This window comes from Mixophyes fleayi, chromosome 2, assembly GCF_038048845.1.
Source record: "Mixophyes fleayi isolate aMixFle1 chromosome 2, aMixFle1.hap1, whole genome shotgun sequence".
Taxonomy (NCBI): domain Eukaryota; kingdom Metazoa; phylum Chordata; class Amphibia; order Anura; family Limnodynastidae; genus Mixophyes; species Mixophyes fleayi.
In genome coordinates this window covers 188,711,849-188,729,001 of record NC_134403.1, presented here as the reverse complement: position 1 = coordinate 188,729,001, position 17,153 = coordinate 188,711,849, and the positions used below count along the sequence as shown (strand labels likewise).

General features: G+C 38.9%; 2 protein-coding genes across 3 annotated transcripts in view; one reads left to right on the top strand and one right to left on the bottom strand.

Moving 5' to 3' along the window:
* The window catches only part of STYXL1 (serine/threonine/tyrosine interacting like 1), a 25,787-nt gene extending 19,282 nt beyond the window's left edge, over positions 1-6,505 (bottom strand). The window contains exons 1-2 of one of the 2 annotated variants that reach the window (XM_075195131.1): positions 6,384-6,505; positions 4,867-4,973 (exon numbers count right to left, since the gene is read on the bottom strand). In XM_075195131.1, coding sequence (XP_075051232.1) covers positions 4,867-4,973; positions 6,384-6,397 — 121 coding nt within the window. In that variant the 5' untranslated portion in view covers positions 6,398-6,505. Of the gene's footprint in view, positions 1-4,866; positions 4,974-5,838; positions 6,354-6,383 lie in introns of those variants that run through there. The other variant, XM_075195132.1, reaches the window with a different exon arrangement.
* Positions 6,473-17,153, top strand: MDH2 (malate dehydrogenase 2). Its single transcript, XM_075195130.1, has 9 exons — positions 6,473-6,611; positions 7,789-7,957; positions 9,238-9,321; positions 9,433-9,542; positions 9,806-9,931; positions 10,351-10,428; positions 15,340-15,439; positions 16,328-16,479; positions 16,751-17,153. Exons 1-9 carry the CDS (start codon positions 6,546-6,548, stop codon positions 16,880-16,882), a joined length of 1,017 nt encoding a protein of 338 aa, XP_075051231.1. The 5' UTR covers positions 6,473-6,545; the 3' UTR covers positions 16,883-17,153.

Here is a 17,153-nt window from a genome sequence, read left to right as displayed (position 1 = left end):
GAAAACAAGTGTCTTACTGAACATACGAGAAGTAATACATACAGGGACGCACAGGTGTTCTAGGTGGGAGTGGACAAAATAAAAGGAGCAGAAAGAGCCCAGCTCCTGAGAGCTGAAAAGCTAATGGGGAGGGGCAAGGCTGGGAGCAGACAGGGGGTAAAATTGAGGGATAATGTGGACAGATGCATGCTAGGCCAACAACAGTAGAATTAGATGGGAGAATGGTAGGTTTTGATAAACGGGTGTTATTTTAGAGTGTTTAAATAATAGAGGCTGGTGGAGTGTCTGATTGGGTGTGTAAGTGTATGCGATAGGTGGAGAGCAGCATGGGGATATCTTGGAGGTGGATTTGGGATGTGGTTATTAGTGGGGAGTTGAAGCATCTGTTAATGGCAGAGCAGGGGAGGGGTGGGAGAGGGTGGGAGTTAGATGACTTTGGAGATAAATTAGGGGGGAGAGACTGAACGCATTGTAGGTGAGGGTGTGGAGTTTGAATTAAATAAGGTAGAGAACAGGGAAGCAGAAGTAGCGCAACGAGAGAGGAAAATCATTCTTGCTGTGGCGTTGAGGATGGGTATAAGTGGGGAGAGATGGTTGAGATGGAGGACAGAGAAGAGGAAGATGCAGTAGTCAAATGGGATAATATGAGAGTGGATGAGAGTTTTGGTGTTGAGTTTTAGGTAGCATTAGGACAAATTTGAAGAGATAGCAGTTCTCAAAAAGGGAATGAGAGGAGAGAAACCTTGGAAGGCGTTTATAGACAAGCCACCCGAGTGGTTTTTGAGGCAAATAGGAGGGGAGATATAGGCAGTAATTGGAAAGAGAGCCAGGATCAAAGAAAACATTTTTGAGGATAGGTGAGATGAGAGCGTGCTTAAATAAGGGGAAGTTGCTGTTGAAGAGGAATGATTTAAGGAGGGGTAAGTGCAGGATGGCATTGGGGAAGAGAGAGCAGAGAAGGTGAGCAGGAATAGGGCCATGGGGCATGTAGAGGTGGGGAGAAAATGACAGAGCTTTGTAGACCTTGTTTGCAGTGATGAGTTCTATATCTGGCTCTGGGTTGGGTAGAGAGGGAGGACCTGTTAGGAGGAAATTTCTAGATGGATGATGTCAGTTTTTATTTGAAAGTAAGTGGCAATCTTGAAAGCTATAATGGAGGAGGGAAGAGGAGGAGAGGGTGAGCAGAGGAGGGAGTTGAGGATGGTAAAGAGGGGATGAGGATTTGATTGATGATTGGGTGTAAAGAGACTTAAAGTAAGTTTTTTTTAGCAAGAGAGAAAGATGAGCTCTAAGATAAAAGAATACATATCAATTGGAGGAAGTCAGTGCTAGAACTGGGAAGATTTCCTCCAGCAGTGCTTAACAGTTCTGGAGCAATTTTACCGAATAACGGGCTGGCTTGGAGTGCCACAGCTGGAGTTTAAAATATTGGAGGCTGTGAGTGGTGGTATGGGCAGCTCTATCTAAGGCTGGGTACACACTGGAGCATTTTAGTCCAATAATCGGGCCGATATACGACTGTTTGGGTGGAAGTCGGGTTAGTGTGTATAGTGACACGATGGTTGAAAGTCGTTCCAAAGTGCCAATTTGTTGGCTTATTTGGTTGGCCGTACTGTTTAATATTTTCCGACCAATCACCTAACGATCATGTAGTGTGTATGCACTCATGCTCACGATCTTCATAGAGTTTACAGAGTCTGGCTATTTCAGCCGATGCTAGCAATGAATGTCCGGTGAATAAATTTAGAGAGTGCTGTAGAAGGAATAATTGATTTGTTCATTCTGAGACAGAATGTTTAGTTTTGGAGTCACAGAAGCTAATGAAGTTCATTTGGACATGTGGATAGCTATAACAAGGTGGTTTTAATTAGTGTCACAAGAATGAATGAATGAATATTGTGCTGTCATTCTCTGAAGACTAAAGGACCAGATGAAGAGCACAGATCTGAAGGTAAATCGTGTCAGTGTGTATGGAGGAATTGCCAGACTGATCGGACCTTCAGGTACAAACACGTCGGTCAGAAAATTCTTCAGTGTGTACCTAACCTAAGGCTGAGGTGAGGATGTGGTTATAGAGTGAGACAGCCAGATTTGGGGATGACAGAGTGATCATAGGAGTTGTTCAAGTGTGGAAGAAAAGAAAGCACGTTCAAAGGCATCAAGATGAGTGCACATGAATTTGGGTGACAGATATTATCATCATCATCAGCTATTTATATAGCGCCACTAATTCCACAGCTCTGTACAGAGAACTCACTCACACCAGTCCCTGCCCCATTGGAGTTTACAGTCTAAATTCCCAAATATACACACACAGCCCGGGAGAGACTAAGGTCAATTTAATAGCAGCCAATTAACCTACTACTATGTTTTAGTGTGGGAGAAAACCAGAGCACCTGGAGCAAATCCTACGCAAACACAGGGAGAACATACAAATTCCTCACAGATAAGGCGGTGGTCAGGAATCAGAACTCATGACCCCAGTGCTATGAGGCAGAAGTGCTATCCACTGAACCACTGTGCCGGAGAGTGAGAAAACGAGTTGGAAAAACAGGAGACAAAACAGAGACGATTAGCTCAAGGGAGTGACCATTACAGTTGGTGGGAGAAGAAATCCACTGGTAGAGAGCAAAGGAAGAAGAAACCTTTTTTCTAAAGGTTTAGAAAATATATACACTTTAGAAACCTTTTCTAAAGTGTATATTCTAATCTAAATCATTTGACTGATGATATTTTGTGTTTGATCTAGCTAATATTTTCAAGACAATACCGAGTATTTTTGTTTGATTGTGAATGGAATTCAGACACCCCTAATATAGACCTTTCTTGTCATTTGGTACTGCAAAACATCTAGAATTTATATGCAGTCAGGTTTCATTTTCCGCTTCCAGCTATTTGTGAAAAGAGAACTAATTTTTTTTAAACATGAATCATTTAGTCACCGTACATCATGGCAATGATAAAAAAAAAACTGCAATAGGCACGGCGGAATGGAAATCACTCACTCCTCCTTCTTTTACCGCAGTGATGACTAGGATATGGCATGTCTACCGTATCCGTATGGAATACATGACATAATGATATACATGTACCTTTTCCCCCATAATATTCCTTCCTAAACTTAGTTATTCTTCCATTTCATTTTTCTTTCTTTTTTTCCACCCCCTAGGTTTCACACAATCCTGTTATATACTTGCCTGTTATGAACTTGCCCTTATCCAAGATGGCCGGGACTGTCTTATGAAGATTCCATCTTGGATCTCATTTCCTGTTGAGGCCTAGAAAAGGCACTTCCTGTTTTGTAGCCTTTGCTTGAGTATTGTGTTTGTATCTGAACTAGATGCTTCCACAGAACCTTGCTCCCTGTTGTGATTTGGAATACAATTGCTTGATATTTCTACCAGACCTTTATCTGTCTCGAGACTGTGGATTTCACTTGTTGGATACTTGAGATTATATATATATATATATATATATATATATATATGTATATATATATATATATATATATATATATATATATATATATATAAATAAATAAATTCCGTTTACTACAGAACTACCTGGCTATTGGGCTCCGTTTGTGATACCAGAAGTGTGACACATCCTTTCCTCCCCATTCTCTCTTTTCCCTGACTTTTCCTCCCCATAAAAACAAAAAACTTATGGTTGACACTTTTGTAACAGCCCTGCTGGAGCTGGCGCATGTTGTATACTTCTCTTGTATCTACTATTTGCTCCGATTCATGTCTGTTTAACTGTTTTGTATCTGTATTTTTGAATGCTCACCCTTGATTAAAATAAAACAAACTTGAAAAAAACTCTTGTAGGTAACAATGTCTTAATCCGCCACCTATTCTGCAAACTGAGTGGCATGATAAACAATAATATGTTGTGCTTATCACAGAAAAGCGACCTTTGTAATGATAGATTTAGATTGGCCTCTTATGGATTTAAACTGTCTCTACAATACTGACATGGTTTTATGACGCAAATGGCTGTTAGCTTAAAAAGATTGTGGCACAAGCCTGTAAGAATAGACCTCCCTTCTAGAAGATAGCAGGGATGAATTTCTAATATGGAAGATACTGAGTCCCTTTCAAATAATTATATATAAAACCCTATTTTAAATGGCCTTTTCAGCATTTGTCTAAACTGATGCTGAGTTGACAGGCCATCCCCTAGAGGTGTCATCCCCTAGAGGTGTCATCCCCTAGAGGTGTCATCCCCTAGAGGTGTCTCCCAAAGCATGGATGGTGACACCAGCTTCTACATTCTTAGAATGACATTTCTCTTTTAAGACAGTGTGGAGCAGCATGGTGGCACAGTGGTCAGCATTGCTATCTCACACCACTGGGATCATGGGTTTGATTGCTTCCGTGACCCTATCTGTGTGGAGTTTGCATGTTTTCCCTATGGGTTTCCTATGAGTACTTCAACACGGTCCAAAAACATACTGGTAAGTTAATCGACTTCTGACAAAATTAACCCTAGTCAGTGGCGCACGCAGGGGGGTTTCTGGTTCTCCAGAAACCCCTCCTCTCTGCGAACCAACGGTACTGTACAGCGGCCGCGGCGCTGTCAAAGAAGCGTCCGCGGCAGTGCTGTATTGTAGTATAATACAGCACTGCCGCGTATGCTGCTTGACAGCGCAGCAGCTGCTGTAGAATTCAGACTCACCAAAATGGAGCTGCTGCGCATCTAAATCCTGCGTTCACCCCTGCTAGTGTGTGTGTGGTAAAGAATTTAGACTGTGAGCTCCAGTGGAGCAGGCACTTATGTGAATGTAAAAAAACCTTAACACTTTGAAATATTCCTGAAAATATCCACACTTCACCAAGTATGATGAACATATCTAGTACTTACCCAAAAGACATAAATAATTAGGTTCAGCAAGCCTAGAGAACTTTGTTGATTGGTTCAAGATATTGTATAATTCTGTTGCTGTACATAGTACCAACTCACCCATGTTGCTAAAACAAAAAAGAATTATGACAATGTTGTAGTGGAATAAATACATATAAGTATATATCAACATTTGAATTTGCGCATCTCAAACTTTGATAAAATACATGTAGACATTTATAATTTTAGGTATGATTTCTTATTAGCGCTCTCTATGGATTGCTGCCGTATTATACAAAAAGGTACCACTAGATCAACAGATATACTAAAACAAAGAAATATGTATCACAGGCGCATACCATAAATCCCGAACGCTCAAAAGTACTTCAACAATATGACAATACCGTAGAGATAAAAGGCGATACCATCACAGATGAGAACACTACATTATTCTTGAGTACACCGTTTGAGAGCTATTAAGTGCAACTTAAAGGGGCAAGTACACTGTTATTTGTGATTGACTTTTTAAGAAACCTTACACATGTGTGTAAATCTATTTTCAGCATATGCACAGAGTACTCAATTTGCCATTAGATTGTAGAAGTGGAGATGTTGCCTATAGCAACCAATCAGATTCTAGCTGTCATCTTGTAGAATGTGCTAAATAAATGATAACTAGAATCTGATTGGTTGCTATAGGCAACATCTCCACTTTTTCAAACCCGCAGTTTAGTAAATCTAGCCCTAAAAGTGGAAATGTCTTGCCAAATGAGGAACAGTTGTGAGGTGTATATATAGTTATATTACGCTGTGATTTCTGTTTATTTTTATTTCTACATTATGCAGATCCTGTTAAGTTAATATTTGCTTATGGGATAACAAGTATTATTAAAAACATATTGTTAATCTTGATTAAAAGATATTTGTCTAAAGACAGGCTAATTCAAAGCAGATTTTAAAGATGCATAAGATCTCTACTGAGTGGTTACTTACAAGTATGAGCTATGGTAAAATTGTTACAGGCTTGATCAGATGTTTCGCATACAGTTTGTTCTAATGAGTCCCACTATACTTTCGGTGCGACTTATCCCGCTTACTAGGTTTAGGTCCCGTTGCTATGAACGCCCTGATGGTAACTATGGGAGACGTAACAAAGGCGCATTGTCCGGTCACATCTACTGTATTTAGCGGAGCTATACCTTATTTACACTTACAAATATAGGGCATAGCACACGTTTGTATCTATTCTTGTTCTTGACATGTACAGTGTGATCCTATAAATAAATTACATCCTCAATTAACAGCAACAACTTCCATTACGTGACTAAAGACGTCTCTGACTAGGCGGACAGCTTTTATTCGGGCTTCTTATGACATTGGAATTATATTTATTAATATATCAGAAACACAGTTACTCGTTCATTAAAGTATTATAAGTTTAATGCCTAGACGCGTAGCAGTGACTATAGTTAACGTTAATTGATCGAGGGCAGAGACTTGTCATTGAATAGTTTCCTCCCCAATACGCATGCGCATACCGCCATGCCAGCATTTATCCTCCGCGGCACGTAGAGTGAAAGGTTACACGTGACGTCAGGCGTTGTAAGCGGGAGCCGCCCACTCGTTCTGTAGCTGTCTTTGCTGTTGGAGGTCGTTGGAGTCACTGGACGTTGTCGCTGTAATTAGTGTGTATTACCGTCATGTTCTCCCGACTCGCCAGACCCACCGCCTGCGGCCTCATCCGGGGATTCTCCTCCAGCGCGCAGGTACGTCTTACACCGCGTTATATAAGAGCAGTGGAGGGGACTGCGATGGGTGCAAATAAACTGTATTGATTTATGACTGTGTTAGCACCTTAAGCTTTGCTCAGTGCGGGTTGTGCGACGGTTGCTGTTGTAACACTAGGACCCAGGTATTCCTGCCCCTGTAATGTGCATGGTGCCTACACTTCCTACCAGGGTAGGGTGGCATTAGGTGTTCAGAGTACTTGCTATGATTCTTTGTATTATATGGTGACAAGAATAACATAACAAATCCACTTCCTGCCCCCCCCCCCCCCATCTGTCTAAATGGTGGTGCAATGTGTCAAAAATGTTATTTTCCAAAAAGGCTTGTACTCATCTGTAGTATTAATGCAGGCCCGGCGCTCCCATTAGGCAAGGTTAGGGACTTGCCTAGGGCGCTGGGCTCTGGAGGGCGCCCTCCAGAATGAAAATTACTTTAAAACTGTGCGGTGACCGCTGACCATACTAGTGAGGGGAGGAGACGGAGCAGAGCGGCGGTGGTGAGGTAAGGAAAGATGGGGGGAGGAGGGTGCCGATTGTTGCGGGGGGCTGGGGTGCCGATTTTGTAACAATGCCTGCCCTGTATTAATGTCCAGTAAGTTGGAGGTTATATCATTTTATACCTATACTTCAGGTATGCGCTTGTAGTAATATGCATGACTAATCTTCCATTTGGTTTATTGATTATACAATGGGTCATATCATTAAACTGTTCTGTAGATAGACTGATTGAAGTGCATAGTGAGAGCCAAGGTGATTGAAATGCCTTTCAAGGACATGCAAAAGGTCATATACAGTATATATTGCAGCTTTATTATTTCTACAATGGGTTTCAAATCTCATAGCCCATCTTGTCCAGTGTAGTTTAGTGGTGATTTAGTTCATAGTGCCACAGCAGTCTATGCTGCTAACTTGTGTAATTCTTGTATATATGTATGAGCATATTATCTGTAAAGTTTGTGTGTTGTACTAATGTGAAAACATAATCCACTTGTCAGGTTTGCCAAAATGAAGGATGCAAATATATTAATTGATCTGTTTGGATATTTAAGTGAATATATCTGTTTTCTCTGTTGGAGTATTCAAGGGCCTCTATTAAACTTCAATTTTATGCCTACAATCTCAGTAATTTTCATTAAATGTATGCTTGTTTCCTCAGAACAATGCCAGGGTGGCAGTGCTTGGAGCCTCTGGGGGAATCGGACAGCCTCTCTCACTCCTATTGAAGAATAGTCCCTTAATCAGCAATCTTGCTCTCTATGATATTGCCCACACACCAGGTGTAGCTGCAGATTTGAGCCACATTGAGACCAGAGCCAAAGTGACAGGTAAAATAATTCATCTTGATGTATGTTAAAGCAGCTTTTAGCTCACTAGAATTTGAAAACACATGCTGAAGCACCTGTTACTGACCTTCATGTAGTATAGCTATTATAATAATAGCATTGGTTCCTAGTTTGACAGACTGTAGTCTCCTAAAATAGGATGAATCCACAAAATGTCTTCCTCAACTGTGTAGGAGATGTATGCTCATACAGAGATTAAAAGTCCTCCAAAAAGTCTCTATAGTTTGTGTTGGATTGTTGTCGTAAGTAAAATGTCTTCGTTATTCTTCATAAAGTAATGCTTGAGTTTATGTTATCTTATGTTAATATGGTTTGTCACCTCTCTTAATAGAACATAGACCCATTGTGTTGATGGAGGCTGAAGATCCCTGAATGTAGTTTCTTTGTGATCTGTCTGACCATTATACGATTTGATCTTTGGGTGAATTTGTAGGGATGCCCCCTTCTGTGTATATTGGCAACTGTCTTCAAAGTTCTCTATCTGTAAATCTCTCTCCTCTTAAAACGTCAAAAGGTTCTGCTTTTATAGCTGTTGGCATTTCACAATCCATAAAGTGCAATTGGTAAGCAGCACCTGGTTCAAATTACAGATTGTTATTGACATGGAAGCAATAAACGTGTGCTCCTTCACATGTTTTCTTCATGCTCTTATTTATGAATATTTATTTATGGTATTTGTTATCAAATGTTAGGATTTGGCGAGGACTATATAATTATGCCTTTGTCGGTTTTTGTTTTTTAAAAAACCCCCAAAAAAACAGTGTTCTCAATAGTTTTGTCCCTGGAAAAGTAACCATTCCAGGTGAGTCCTATTCCTGGTACTGCTGGTTTAGCAGGTGGGGGTCCATCTGCAAAATATAATTTTGGTGTCCCTCACCCTCCCTCTCTCCCCTCCTACAGCCCTCTCCCCTTATTATTCTAAATGTTGTTGCAGAACATCACTGCAGTTTGTATCCAGCACAGTGAACTTCACTATGTAAGGGCGCCATTGGGACATAGTCATTGACTGTTTCCGGTGTCGCATTTCAAACTGATCTGTGCCTCATACCGATGTGTCATTGTTGCTGGATTCCTGTTGAGTCTCTCTGTACATTTGTAAGTGATGTTATTAATAAACAGTTTTTGTTTTTTTTAAATATATATAAAAAATTGGTGGTTTGTTTAGTACAGACCACTGCTAGGCAAGCAAATCGCATTGTAAAGTAGGTTTTTAAATATATCAACTATCTAAGTGTTTTCTTAATGTTTTACCCCTTTAATAGGATATATTGGAGCAGAGCAGCTACCAGAAAGCTTGAAAGGTGCTGATGTAGTAGTCATCCCAGCTGGTGTTCCTAGAAAACCTGGTATGTGGTATGGATCTTTACTCTGTCTTACTAATTTGCATGTAGAATTATTTTTTTTAGATCTAAAAAAAAATAAAAATAAATCTCCTTTTTGTTTTTGTACCCATTTAGGAATGACCCGTGATGATCTATTTAACACAAATGCATCTATTGTTGCTACCCTGACTGACGCTTGTGCAAAAAGTTGTCCAGGAGCCATGATCTGCATCATTGCAAATCCAGTGAGTTCACTGTTCCTGTTTGTAGAATGGTATGATGTGGAGGGATAACTGAAATTTGTAAGTGAGCGATTTGTCACATTGGTGAAATCAGTTTCCAGATTAAAGAAAGAGGGATGGGGAAAAAAGTAAACTTTCATTTAATTTTACTTATCATATCTCCCCTAGTTCTGTAGAACTGTGACTGAATCAGTAATGAATGACTTTTATTGCAATTTGGGGTCTTCTAACACACACAAATTTTAAACTGTATCTTCTTTAAACAGGTAAATTCTACTATTCCAATCACTGCTGAAATATTTAAGAAACATTCTGTTTACAATCCTAACCGCATTTTTGGTGTTACTACACTTGACATTGTAAGAGCCAACACTTTTGTAGCAGAACTGAAGGTATGTAAAGAGGGTTTTCTATCTGTATTAACTCCATTGGCAGCTAAGAGAATTGCCCACATGGTGTGGTGAAAGTCATTGCTGTACACCTTTTTTTGAATGATGTATGCCACAGGTACTTCTGTAGGGTCACTAATGTTTTTGCGTTTGTGTGAATTAGATGTTTAAGCAGTTTTGAGGATGTTCTAGCTGATATCTACTTGTGGTGATATAATCTTGAAATACAATAGTCTGTGTACCGGCTATAGAAGTATCTGCTGTCTAAGTTTTCTGGGTGTATGTAATCCATATGTGGGCTTTCACTGCTGTATCCTATTGCTGATGTTGGGTTTGACCCTGTTATCATGAATAGGTTGGGTAATGCAAATACTTGGCTTTATGCAATTGATCATAAGGCTGTCTCTCCTATTTCTTTTCAGCAACTTGATCCAGCTCGTGTGAATATTCCAGTGATTGGTGGACATGCTGGAAAAACAATCATACCATTAATTTCTCAGGTACGGGCTATTTTGGTTTTGGCACTTTAAAATTAACAAGCTAATTTGTACAGTAAATCCCCTGATTCATAAGTGTCAAGCACTGATATTGATTAAATTGACACTTCATGTGGTGATATTTAGAACAAAGGTATAATGTATTCCTGCTATTACATAGAAAGGTTAGATGAGCACATCATGGTTTGATTTTGTGGATTAGCAGCACTAGAGGAAAGCTAAATAAAACTACCAGGCTTCAAACTCTCCATTACTTCAAATTATGCTGCTGTTTACTAGATTGGTGGTTCCATTTTCTCATTCATTTAAGTGACTTGAGTGTTTTGACAACTTATTCACTCAGATTTTGTACAAATGGACTGTTGGGTAGAGAAGATGGCATTAATTTCAGATCAGGCCCCACTATCGCTTGAGTTCCTTGTAGCGGAATTGTAGCCCTGCAAACCTTTGTGATTGCTGGACTAAATGCATATAATTACACACAAAGTTAAAGTCCTCTGAAGAGTTGTGACTTCATATGGCACCTAAAGAGTTAGGGTTTAATTGGAAAAGGTAAGATGTTAGAAAGAAGAGCACTATTGTGTAGGAGTATGTTCAGTTTGTGCAGAGGAGAGCACAGTTTTTTTTGTTTTTTTTTTATGCGGTGCACTGAATCCATCATAGCTATATAAGCTGCTGGTATGGGAGGATGCACTGTATGTGATGGATTACTGATTTGTCAACATCTGCTGCATACAGTGCATACCTCCAGAGTTGGGAGTTTAAATCTTCTGCTAGGTGTTGTGGCTGCATATGTTTGGTGGGGTTCGACTGGAACTTGTTGTGCAGTTAGCAATGGAGGTCTTGGTTATGTGGCCTAAACAGCAGTCTTCAACAAAAACCAGAACTTTATATTGTATAATAGAATAAATGGGCAGCTAGTGCAATTAAACAGAAAGGAAGATCACTCTGGTAACTGCATTTAAAATGTTTTGTTTGGTAAACAAAAATGTTTACAGTAAAACGTGTAATGAGTATATGCATAAATGTATGTTGGTGATTACGGACAGAAGAGCTATTGGGAGGGATTTCTTGAAGGGCTTGGCTGTGAGTAACACAAGACAGAATCAAATATGCCTCCTAAACAAGGGGCTTCTGAAATAAGTCTTGGGGGTATATTTATTAAACTGCGGGTTTGAAAAAGTGGAGATGTTGCCTATAACAACCAGTCAGCTTCTAGTTATTAAGTACATTCTACAAAATGACAGCTAGAATCTGATTGGTTGCTATAGGCAACATCTCCACTTCTTTGAACCTGCAGTTTAGTAAATATACCCCTGGTATTTTTTGAGCAAATGTGTGTTGAATCATGAGTTACACTTTCAGCATAGGAAAAGCCAGCTAAGATGTTAATCATTAAAGGGAAAGCATTGGTAGTTTTGAACTTAGAAATGGTACTGAACACAAGCAACCAAAAGGTGTCCATGGGATGTAGTAAAATATAGAGAAAAGGAAGTATCCCAGCTGAGAGGTGGCAGAAGAAAAGGTGGTGTCTTCAAAGGAACTGTAACTTTGCAGATCAGATAAGTGTATGGTCACCTGTTTTGCATTGTTAGAAGTATCGGTGAACCCCGATACCCCATCAATCACATTCGTTAGTCAGATCTTCCTTGATTTTCAGTTGACTGGTGAACAGAAAAACACAACACCTGTATGATATGCTGAGCAGCTCTGATTCTGTTCCAACCAGAGCTTACTTCAGGATCTTTATTTATACAGGTCAGAGAAGAAAGGGACTGTCGCACTAAATTGCATAAAGCTGATACCCACTCTATTAAGATTTTTATTAATTTACATATGTAAGAATTTCTAAAGATTTATGAATGTGGGGTGCAACCTAGAACTTGACTTATGCATATTAGAAGTTAATTTAAAGGTGCACTGCCAGCTTCAATTTTTAGTATTGGAATGATAGTAAAATATAACTTTTATTTAGAAAATTAAAATAAGCAAAATATAAAACAAATTAAAATAAAGTGCTGTCTGCACAAGAAAATCTTAAAATCTATTAATAGGTGGACTTGTTATAGGCAGAGATGTAGATCTAATTCCGTATAGTCTCCTTAACACATATATGTCTAAATATAAAGTATATCGGCAGCATAAGAATCAATACTGCTTCACTAAAACAAATAAATAACCTCTTGTTTTAACTACACTTTCTCAATAATAAGCATAGTTGGGTTTGTTGCAGTGTGTAGAAAGGGACCCTTTTAGATCAGACACTCTATTTCATTCAGATATCTTATTATAGTAAAGCAATTGTTTGCACACCATATGGGGAGTGTCTTGCTATCTGCCTCAATAATCGCTCCAGACTAAATGTGGATTTACCGGAGCATTATAATTATAATTAGCTGCCAGATGAAGATCAGATAGCGTGGATGCCGATGCGTGTTTCGCTTAGGTCTGCTTTTTCCAAGGCAAAAAACTTTAAGTTTTAAACAAATCTTTCTTTATGCTTTCAGGCATTCTGCCACCAGTCTTGTTAATTTACATAGAACATTCAGCTGTGTGTCCTTGGGTTATTAATGTTCTCTCAAAACATCTTGTATCATTTTTCAAGGCTTCAATCTGTTTCTCTTCTCATTCTGAGTACAATATATGCCATTTTATTTTTTTTAAGGTTATAGCATATTTTCTAAAGCTGGGCACATGATGGATATTAAATCAATAATCAAATTTTACCCTTACACTCCCCTCTTCTGATTAAATATCTACTTCTAACTTCTACCTATCAGCAGGGCCAGATTAACCATAGGGCTAACTGGGCTACAGCCTAGGGGCCTATGGCATCAAGGGGGCCCTTGAAAGTGCTCAGCAGCAGTATTGATCGGGCGGGGGCGCCCCCGGCGCGATCAGTGCTGCTGAGCACTTTCACTGCGGTCCTTCTCCGGCGCGCTGTAGTCTCCTTACTGAGGAGATCTCGTGAGTCTCTCTCACGAGATCTCCTCAGTAAAGAGGGTACAGCCTGCCGGAGAAGGAAGTAAGTGCCGGGGGTGGGGGGATTCCCTTAATACGGCCATGCCTATCAGTCATGATGATATTCAGCAGAAGACAGTTAGCACTTACCTTTACACTATATGGTATCTTAAGGACCCCATATAGGTAGAATAATTCATTCAGCACGTATGCCCTGGTATCTTTATCACCATAACTCTTCTTTCCCTATTTAATGTCTTATCTAGATGTATAGAGGGGAATATTTTGCTGATATCCATTTAGCATTTTCCTTGTATTACATGTTGGGTAACAGTTCCATATAATCATTATAGTTAATACATGAAGGATTAGGAACAATGGATGAATCAAGATATTGATTGTTTTCTTCATGTAATAAGATCCATTAACAAATATGTCGCACTAATGATGTGACAATCCATTTTTCAATTCCATCCCACAATTGTATGCTCATTCTGTTCATAGTTTTTTTTTTTTTTGTTTTTTTTTTAACTGACTTAGTATCTGACCCATGGTCCACGCCTGACCTAGGATTCTCGTCAATCTTATCCCAAAAAGGATATAATTTTCATTCTGGTTTCTCCATGGTCACTGTCAATTTCTTGTTGCAGACTGCAGGTTTTTTTTTTTTTGTTTGATTGCTGACCACTGTTCACAACGTTCACTGTTTGTCTCAGGCACCAAACCCGTAGAAATCTCTGATCACCACTGTTCCAGGAAGCTCGTAATTTTTCCTGCAGGAACAACAATCAAGTGTCAGTAATTTCTTAATCGGCCATGTAACAATTTTCACTACCACATGTACAATCAACACGATTGCCAAACCCTTTGCTACTAATGCCAATATTCCCAATATCCAAAATGAATCATTACTGACAACTTTGCCAATGAGGTTATGCATCCACACAAAGGCATTTTCAGAGTTTACTCTCCTATGAGTGCAAATTGTTGAGCACTCCTTCCCGTTCTGTTTCTCACAGTGGCATAGAAAATTTGCCGCCTATCTGTCTTTCACACTGGCTTAGGGAGGCATTGATCCTATTACAGTCACAACTTTTCTGGCAAGACATATCAATACCATAAGACAGTACATTTCTATTTATCAGCACAAGACTCCCCTGATTTGAAGACTTTACAGGGAACACCTGTATGATATAATGCTGAGCAGCTCTGATTCTGTTCCAACCAGAGCTTACTTCAGGATCTTTATTTATACAGTAGAATATTAGGTATAGAAGCTTAACCAATTAGAAGTCAATAGAGTATGAAAACAAGCTAATTATACATTATGCGTACTCTGCAACTTGTAAATTTAAACAAATCTTTCTTATTTATGCTTTTATCTTCTCAGGCATTCTGCCACCAGTCTTTTTACTTTACATAGAACGTTTGGCTGTGCGTTCTTAGGTTGTTCATGTTCTTTCAAAACATCTTGTATAATTTTTAAAGGCTGAAATCTTTCTCTTCTCATTCTGAGTACAATATATGCTAATTTCTTTTTTTTTTTTTTTTTTTTTTTTATAAGGTTCTAGCATATTTTCTAAAACATAGCACATGATAGTGTAAGAGTAAAATTGTATGATTTAATATCTAACAAATATGGAGATGAGTTTTATAGAAATGGGATTGAATGTCTGAGGAGAAGGTGACTATTTTCATTGAGAGGTCAAACATGAGGAAATGGGTCCTTATCCTTGGTCACAGAGCTAATTGCAGAGAGGAATAGGCCAAGAGTGTTATTCTTGAGGCGAGATGCTGGTGATGCAATGTTCCTTATGCCACCACCTTTTACAACTGGCAGTACAATTGTTTTGTTATAGTCTCTAAACCAGTTTCCTTTCCTTGTTGTAACCATCTACTATACAAAGTATATTGTATCAATATTTTTTTTCTTCTTTAAATATATCTTTACAGAGCACCCCCAAGGTAGAGTTTTCCCAAGAGGCTCTGGAAGCTCTCACTGTCCGAATCCAGGATGCCGGAACAGAAGTTGTCAAAGCCAAAGCAGGAGCAGGTCTGTTGGTGTTTGAGAACTTGCTAATGCTTCAAATAGCTGTGTTATATGGGGTGACAGGTGACGTAACTTGTGCTATGAATGGCCCTTGTCATTAATCTATAGCTAATCCAATTACTTCATACTATGTCTAGCTTTATTGAAATACCTGCTTGTTTAAAAAAATCCTCTTCTTGGATGTAGCTTGTTCAGCAGGTCAAAATAAATTCCAGCAGGCACCATACAGTTTTCCTTAATCAGCTAACTGGGTTTTAAGTGATATGTCCTATAGGAGGTAGTTTCTAAGCATAAGGAAAGTGAAGGAAATTACTAGTCTTGAAATTGAAACCAGCAGTATATTTTATATTATGGACTCTGTTTTGTATAGCATTGTTGTAGTAATCTGAATTGTAGCATGAGTATTACAAGTGAGCATACTGGCTCTACATCTGTGAATGGCTATTTTTTTCTATACTATACAAACATTATCTTTAATGATGAAGTGAACCTTTGTCCCACAAAATAGACGCACCTTCTCACCTCAATGAGATGAGAGCAGTGCCATAAAGTTTCATGCAATCAGAACAGTCATCTTATGACTAGTCATGTGACCTCACCATCAAATTAAGGATTAACTTTCTAATGACTAAAACAACCAAAGGGGAAATTACTATAGGCGGTAGGACTCGCTGCCCCTACCTATTCATTTTGCATTTTGCCACAATGAAGCACCGACTGCAGCTCCGTAAGGTACATTTTATGCTGCAGATGTCTTCTCTATCAATCTACAAACATTTTAGTTTAGTTAACATTGTCTGACTTCTTAATATGCTATTTTAATAACTTTTCTCTTTCTTTTAAAGATTCAGTGTGGCAAGTATAACGCTTGCATTTTATCTTTCTTTCTAGGATCTGCAACACTGTCCATGGCCTACGCTGGAGCACGCTTTGTCTTTTCCCTGCTGGATGCTATGAATGGAAAAGAGGGTGTTGTTGAATGCGCATTTGTGAGGTCTGAAGAAACTGAGTGCACGTACTTCTCTACTCCTCTGCTGCTTGGGGTATGTAAACATAAACCTGTATACTAAACATCACTACAGAAAAATGTTAATTTTTCACCCACTTTCATAATACTAATTGGTTATGTTGGCACATTCCTTAAAAGAACTCCTTAGTGTATGTTCAGTAGTCTATTATAGATCAATCTTTAAATGGTAATTCTCTAGAGTAGATTGTGGCCTCATGGTTTTTAAATCCTGCTTTCCATAACAAATGATTTGCTGTCCTTTGTGCAAAATTTAATCTATTGTTTAACTTTTTTTTCTGTAACAGAAAAACGGCATTGAGAAGAACCTGGGCTTGGGGAAACTGTCTGCCTTTGAAGAAAAGCTTGTAGCTGAGGCTATGGGAGAGCTGAAGGGTTCTATTAAAAAGGGAGAGGACTTTGTGAAGAACTTCAAGTAAATATTGTATGGGAAGTCTGCTTCCTTAATTTATTGAAGCAAGGTGACACTTTAGGAGAGGACCCTACATAATATATGCTGTTAAGAGGTCTTTAGTATGATAAAGCTGGCAAGCTCATGGGCTCTCCCAGTGCAGTAGAGACTTCCCCCACAGCATATATTATGGGAACTTGAGACAGCACTTGCATCAAATGCTTTTAACAGTAACAAAAAAAACAACAAATACTGTTTAGGTTCAATTCAAGGATTAAAAAAATCATATTTTTTCTTTG